Source organism: Nymphaea colorata, chromosome 1 (genome assembly GCF_008831285.2).
Source record: "Nymphaea colorata isolate Beijing-Zhang1983 chromosome 1, ASM883128v2, whole genome shotgun sequence".
Lineage (NCBI taxonomy): Eukaryota > Viridiplantae > Streptophyta > Magnoliopsida > Nymphaeales > Nymphaeaceae > Nymphaea > Nymphaea colorata.
The window spans coordinates 1,683,616-1,691,500 of NC_045138.2; the positions used below are offsets into that span (position 1 = coordinate 1,683,616).

The 7,885-nt window shown below is 30.8% G+C and overlaps 1 protein-coding gene across 3 annotated transcripts; it reads left to right on the top strand.

The window, feature by feature from the left end:
- The first annotated feature begins 3,456 nt into the window (after positions 1–3,456).
- LOC116259677 (V-type proton ATPase subunit G-like) lies at positions 3,457–5,991 on the top strand. 3 transcript variants are annotated; one of them, XM_031637555.2, is made up of 4 exons: positions 3,457–3,595; positions 4,261–4,395; positions 5,163–5,254; positions 5,714–5,990. In XM_031637555.2, exons 2-4 carry the CDS (start codon positions 4,302–4,304, stop codon positions 5,855–5,857), a joined length of 330 nt encoding a protein of 109 aa, XP_031493415.1. In that variant the 5' UTR covers positions 3,457–3,595; positions 4,261–4,301; the 3' UTR covers positions 5,858–5,990. The 3 variants fall into 3 exon arrangements, with proteins under 3 accessions (XP_031493415.1, XP_031493422.1, XP_031493431.1); XM_031637562.2 differs by having other exon boundaries at positions 3,479–3,599; positions 5,714–5,991; XM_031637571.2 differs by lacking the exon at positions 3,457–3,595 and adding an exon at positions 3,674–3,833 and having other exon boundaries at positions 5,714–5,991.
- Positions 5,992–7,885: the final 1,894 nt, after the last annotated feature.

Consider the following 7,885-nt stretch of genomic DNA (forward strand, 5'->3'; position numbering starts at 1 on the left):
GCCTAGCTCGGTTAAAATAAAAAAAATAAATATAAAATAAAATTTTTGAATATAAAATATATTTTTAATAATAATATATATTATTATTAAATAAAAATAATATAAAAATTAATCAGGCCTGGTATCGAGTACCTGTCGAGTACCAGGGCCCGCTGCCCAAGCTTAATAAGGATGACACTAGATTTGAAGGATGCACATATTGAACAAGTCTCACAATAAGTTGAAACCTTTGGGATATATATATAGTCTTAAACATTCAAAATTAAGCGGAACCCTAATAATTTTAAAGCATCCAATCATGTTTCACAAATTGTGAAATGACCAAATTTCCCTTGTTAAAATGAAAGATCTCAACTAAATTGGATTTGAATTGATTTCCAATGTTTTGGAAGTTCACTTATTTGCATTCCAAAATATCATATTCAAGTTTGGTTTTTTAAATTCACGTGATACATTTGATCGTAATTTGACTTTTAATTCACATCCAGATTCAAACCCTACTTTTAAATACACAAATAAGTCATAACCGCATTGATACGTTAAAAACCAACTTTCAAAGTGTGTGGATATCAAAGATATAATATCTATTTAAAACCAAATCTGAATTTTGATTTGTTTAAAACTAAATTTGAGTCAAATTTGATATCACTTGTTAAAACAGAATGTGGTTTGATTTTTAATTGGATGTTAAAATTCTTTGATATCCAATTTTCTAAAGCAATGATTTTGGATATCTGATATAACTTGGTTTATTGACATCCCTATATTACATGGAAGAAAGTGGAGTGTTAGTATTGTTTTAAAAAGTATAAATAGTCATCTTCCACACAATAATAAGTGTAAAACATTGTAACTAATACCATATCTAGCATTTTCCATCATAAAAAAATCTATTCCTTTGTATTTCCAATGGATCTAGTATTCGAAATCCGACCTACTTATGGGTTCGAACTTTTAGTCTAGCATATTTCAACCCACCTCTTAGCAGTTTCGGCTCAACCTCCAAAATGCTAGAAACCAAGGTAACCTTCTTTATAAACTCTTGATGGGCCCTCACAAATTTCAATAAAGAGACTAAATTTTTGGGGTAAGACTCGGATACTATTATAACAGCTGGACCCATTTCTGCGCTCAAACTCTTAGTCTGGTAGTTTCCAACCCACCTCTTAGAGGTATTGGCTCGTTCTTAAAAGTAAGAACCAAGACAACCATATGTTTAATAACTTCCTTTATAAGTCGTTGAAAATCCCTCGATTATACGAAACTAAATTTTTTTGGTGTTATCGGTGTTCAGTACAAATAGTTTGTTCTTCTTCAAATGTGATTTTTGGTGTTAAGACATTTTATTTGTGATGGTACAATGTGATAACAAACAATGTAACTATTTTCTTATCAATTTGTATGAAAAAAATTTATATTAAATAAATTATAAAAGACCCTTTAATGCCTGGACAATTACAACTTATCGGACAGGACAAGAAACCGCTTAAAACATGTCCAATAGTTGAAAAATGCCGGACTTTGAATCCCATTGTTCAAACACAATAGAGGATTTCCTATGACAAAACTATGGCAAGAGGGTCGTGTGAGAGATAGAGTGTCGCAAGGTGCCCGTTTCCACATTTAAGATATACCTTCGTATGTGTCGCAGAACCAGAAGGCAGAAAGGCACTCGTATGTAGCGAACCGATTTTAAAGTATTTTTAAAAAAGTTTGAAAGGCACCAATATGTAATAAGAAAAAGTATATGCGAGCACTAAAATGCGAATAACTAAATTACACAACTTTGCGTGGTAGTTGCCCGTAAGGTTGGGCATCAGAAAAATGTAAAAATCAAAGCCCCACATTAAAAATGGGCCGGGCCGGCCCGATGCCTAGGCTTAGTTGCCCGAGCTGCTTGGCTCCGCCTCTGGTGTCACAAGAATATGATGACTAAAGAAATGCACCTTGAATATTGTCACATAAAATGTGCAGATGTCAAAGTGCATATATAAATTTATTTTAGATCCATTTTTAAACCAATCTATTATTGATCATTCTAGGTTTTTTGTTACTCTGAATAACTTTTAAGAATGGGATATTAAAATGGTTCTTTTTGTAAGGAGGTGTTCGATGATGTGGGAGTTGTGAAATTTTAGAATTAAATTATTTATTTTTGTGAAAATGAGAATTACATTATCAAATAAAGAATTTGATTTTGGAATTATAGGCTTATTATTGAATCAAAATTATAATTATATTCTGAAAGGTAAAATTATGATTCCAATATTTTAGAATTTTTTTAATGATTTTAGTTCATTAATTTTATTAGTTTGAATTTATGGCTTATTGAACTGTCATTTTCAAATCAAAATTATGAGCTATCAAACACAAAGAGGAACTACAACTTAAATTTTTATTTCAATTTCATTAAAAGCAGAAATTTTGTGTTTAAAAATTTGATTATAAAATCAAAATTCAAGTCCATCGAACGCCCCATAAGACATTCTACAAGCGGTTCATATACTGCCTTGAATTTCTTTGAAACAGATATATGTAAAAATATAAATTTGGAAAAGATATGTTGCTTTTTTTCTACCTTTTGGGAAAAATCAACTGCATTTGTGTAAAAAAGTGGTAGTTATAAAAGGTTTTTAATTTTTAAACATGCATTTTAAGATTCATACTTTTTAGATAATGCACATTTTTATTTCAAAAGATTGAAATGGTTTACTCCTGAAGTTATATTTTCATATTCTCGATTTTGTCTTACTGAACAAATTAAGGAAAAGTTAGAATTGTTTATGACATAATTTTACGTTAATATTAAAATAAACACTGATCTGCAAGAATGGATGAGATTAATTATAAATATATATTTATTGGCCCAACCTTACTCAGCCAAATAATAGCTATATATATATTTTCTTTAATCATAAATACTATTATTTATATTTTTAAATTATAATTTGGCCGAGCTGTGGATACATTGGGTCCGCTGAGTAAAATTGAAAAATGGTTTCACCTTCCAAACAGAAACTAGCCCATAATAAATATTATTAATTATTAAAAAATGACAATATTGTTTAGTGTTTAGAAAACGATAAATCATAACAAAATTTTAAAAGTTTATAATTATTCTTTCAATTTTTGTTAGGAATTTTTCAAAGATTGATAGAAAATATTATTTTTTGATGTAAAATAACAAAAATTATAATTTTAAATGTAAGAAATAGTTTGGTAATCTTATATTATTTTATGTAGGCCGTTTTATTTTTTTAACTTGAATGCTTTGATCTCGGATGTCTTGGAAGAGACTCAAACACTTAGCGTGAAAATCTAAAAGTTGAACCATAATTTATTATTTATTCAAATATTTGGCGATAACACGTGTTCATTGCAAGCGCCATCCTCGGATCTCGATCACGGAATTGAGCGATTCTTTGGGGTGCCTTTGAATCACGGAGACCACCTTCAATCACGATTGGTTGACCTTCTTTTTCTTTTTTTCTAGCTTTTCTCCTTTCTTCATCCCTTCCATCTCTCTGATCGCTAGCTGAAGAAGATCTCGCCTCATCCGCTTGCTTTCCTTCAATTCCTCGACTCAAATCTCGCGGTTGGTATTGTTCTTTTCCATTCCTTTTAACGAATTACTCGAAATCCAATTGATACTTCCTGAAACGTTATCAGAATTTTGGATAACTTTTTTAATGATGGACTCATTGTGGTCTGATTCTGGTTTGGAAGAGGGAAAACCCATAACCACGTCTTTTTCTTTCTTGAAGAGACTCTATCTTCGGCAATTAATGTTTCTGAATTTTTAGATCCGCTTCTTCGAGAAGGACAAAATCAAAGTAGGCAATGCATTAAGTCTTTTCACGTATCGTTGAAGGGAAACTCCAGTCATGACCTTCACATGAGCAAATTCACCTCTTCTTTTCTTTTTCCCTGCTCGTTTACTAAAACTTTGCGAGATGCATATCATAGCTGGCTCAGTTGTAAATCGGTTAAAAATGTAGAAAATTACTTTTTTGAAAAGAAAGCACATAAAAATTAATTAAAAATTAAAAAATAATTAAAAGCTGATATATGGCACCCTTGAATTGTCCATTGTATAAAATTGGTTTGCTATCTATGCGATTCAAATCGTTCGATCAGGCTGATTTTGACAACATTGGTTTATCATATAGTCTTTCTCTTAAAAAAAAAAATTATCATGATTGTCTACGTGAGATTGGGAGTCCATTTGAAATTGGCATAATTGATAAAGTTTTATTGCAGATTCAAGAACACTTAACTGTGTCCACTCATTTGGATTGAAAATGGAGAACATAAGGGCTCAGAGTCAGGGTGGCATTCAAGCATTGCTGGCAGCTGAACAGGAGGCCCAACAGATTGTTTCCAGTGCAAGAAATGGTCAGTATTAGAATTCAATTTCTTGTGATCTTCTCTAAATACTTTAACACACATTCACATAGGTTCCATTTATTTATGGAAAATATCATCACTTTTTGTGCAATAATTTACAAATTCCAACACAATGTTTTTCAGAAAATCCCTTAACCTATGATAGAGAGACAACATTTTTTTTATAAAATATAAGAATATATATTAGAATGGTCAGTATCAATGAGCTTTATATTCTTTTGTCATATTCTTTTATTAGATTTTATTATATCAATGGTCAGTAACTGTTGCTAAAGTATCAATAAAAAATATCATCATTTTTTATTAGATTTTAGAATGGTCAGTATCAACGAGCTTTATATATCAAACTTTTGCTGACCAGTAAGTGAAATATTGAGTCCTTGGGTGCAGACAAGAGTTCAACATATATTGAATCCGAGTACAAAATCAATATTTTAGGATTTTGAGACCAATATTTATTTCCATTTAATATTGATAAGAATCTTAACATCATCGTATAGTAGCACTACCCAGTAAGAACTCATTATCTTCTTATTAGGATGTTTATCTTATAAATGTTTCGTATATTCAGTGATATTTTGGAGATTTTTCTGGGGCAATGAAGTTTTATAAAAAAGTTGATTATGGAAGTGAGAATATTCATTACCTTTTTTTTGTCTGCTTCATTTCTCAACGATCTTGCCAATGAAATTGCAAGCTTAGATGACTTGGACCCTCTCTCTCTCTCTCTCTCTCTCTCTCTCTCTCTCTTGCAGCAAAGATGGCGAGGCTGAAGCAAGCAAAACAAGAAGCAGAGAGAGAGATTGCAGCATTTCGAGCTCAATTAGAGGCTGAGCATCAAAAGAAGGTCTCTCTCTCTCTCTCTACACGCGCACACACACACACACACACACACCAAATGAAGAACTATAATTACATTAATAGATAGGTATCTCAATTATGGTGATTTGTATAATTTTCAATATGAAAGATTAGTCCCTGACGTTTTAACAAATTTCTAAAATGATCATTAACACCAGATTTAGGCTTTAATAAAAAAGATATTGGGCTAACAATATTATATCAGCTACTCTAACTAGCCCTGATATTGCACATATGAAAAATATGAATTCTTATGTTGACCCTAAATTTTGACACATGAAGTGGAGAGGTCCAAAGTAAGCTGATGTTGAAATATTTAAAAAAATGCAAGAATTGATAGAGCCAATATGAAAAATTTGAATTTTTGAGATTTTCTGTTATTTTTTCTTATACTTCTCCTGGCATGATTATGATTCCACAAACGGGCTTATCTTTGTGATAACAGAACGCAGGAGATGCCAGCTTCGCTGTCAATTGGTTAGAACAGGAAACGGAGGCCAAGATCCAGAATTTGAAGAATGCATCTGCAGCAGTCTCTCAGGATATTGTCTCCATGATCATGAAGCATGTAAAGACTGTCAAAGTTTGAGTTTATTCCCACAGTCTCTTTCTTACGGATCTTTTCATTTACTTACCACTGATTCAAGAACATTAGCAAAGTGTTCATTTGGTTGTTTTAATGTTGATAAAGAATCAAAGGGAGGTTTAGATCTTTGCAAAAGCATGTGAGTAAATGAAGATCAAAAGCTTATTACTGCAATCTCTAACATAATGGCCGAGTCAGAAATTTTTAGCTGAAAACTGCGGCTCAATTTTCAAACTTTCAAAATAATAACATGGCCGAGAGACAACAAGAAATAATGGACCGATTATGTGAGTCCGTGTGGGCAAGTGCCCACTTCAAGAATGATACTTGGATGGCCTGACTGCACTTCTGTGAAAAAAATGAGCCATTTTTTGGAATCTTAAGCATCAAAGTGCGATCTCTCTGTTTTTTTTATATAGCAACGGATTTGATTAAAGAGAAGATTTTTCTCCAAAGGTATGCTTTTTCGTGATATGAAAGTAAGAGAATTGAAAACATTAGAGAATTCTGAAATCATAATTCCACCGACTAGGGTAGATCACAATTCCAGAACTTTGACTATGAAATGAGCATATAATTTGAGAACCAAAATCCTTTGTTTGATAACCAAATTCTTATTTGAGAAAACTAGAACAATGATCTAAAATTCCGTTGGTTCCAAGTGAATCAAACACCCTTAATAATGGGCAATGAAAGCTGGCACTTAAACTTGGCAGTTTTGAAATAAAGAGATGCTCAAGAAAACTGTTTCTTGAAAACATCAATTTCTTAAAGAAAAAAATCCTCTGGAATTTTCATTTTGAAAAACCAATCGGATATGGCTCCTAGTCATACACCAACATAATATCAGTGAGCAAACTACTGAGTTGCCGATACCTATATCGACAGTGACAACAATGATTTTAATTTAATTTGTGTAGAATTCTGAGGTTTGTAGCACACAAACTAAAAGTGAGTCTCGTTTCCGATTAGAGTTAAATAATGGGCGGAAACGATAATTTCACTAACCCAACGGAAACCTGAGAGAGGCCCAGGAGCCGTTACTCTACTTCCCATTTGTCCAGAAAATCTCATTAATGGTTTTAATTCATTAATTTTATTAGTTTGAATTCATGGTTTATCCAACACATCATTTTCAAATCAAAATTCTGAACTATCAAACACAAAGAGGAGCTACAAATGAATTTCTTATTTCAATTCCATTAGAAGGAGAAATATTGTTTTTAGAAATTTAGTTATAAAATCAAAATTCAAGTTCATGGAACGCCCCATAAAACATTCTACAAGCGATGCTTTGATTTTCTTTGCAACTGATACATATAAAAATATAAATTTTGAAAAAGATGTGTTGCTTTTTTTTTCTACTTTTTGGGGAAAAATCAATTGCATTCATATAAAAAAAAAAGTTGTAGTTCTAAAAGGTTTTTAATTTTGAACATGCATTTTAAGATTTAGACTTTTCAGATAATACACATTTTTCATTTCAAAAGATCGAAATGGTTTATCCCTAAAGTTATATTTTCATATTCTCGATTTTATATTAGTGAACAAGTTAATGGAAAGTTAGACATTATTTATGATATGATTTTACGTTAATATTAAAATAAACACTGATCTGTAAGAATTTATGACATTAATTATAAATATATATTTATGGGCCCAACCTGCCCAATAATATATATATATATATATATATATATATATATATATATATATATATTATAAAACAAGAATCTATTATAGTTTTATATATATATTATTATAAATACTATATGCAAATTGAATATTTATTTTTATATTTTTAAATTATAATTTGGCTGAGCTGTGGATACAGTGGGTCCGCTGAGTACCCGCTGAATGTAAAATTGGAAAATGGTTTCACCTTCCAGACACATACTAGCCGATAATAAAAATATTAATTATCAAAAAATTACAAAATTGTTTAGTATTAAGAAAATAATAAATCATAATAAAATTTTAAAAGTTTATAAATATTCTTTCAATTTTTGATAGAAAATTTCAAAGATTGAT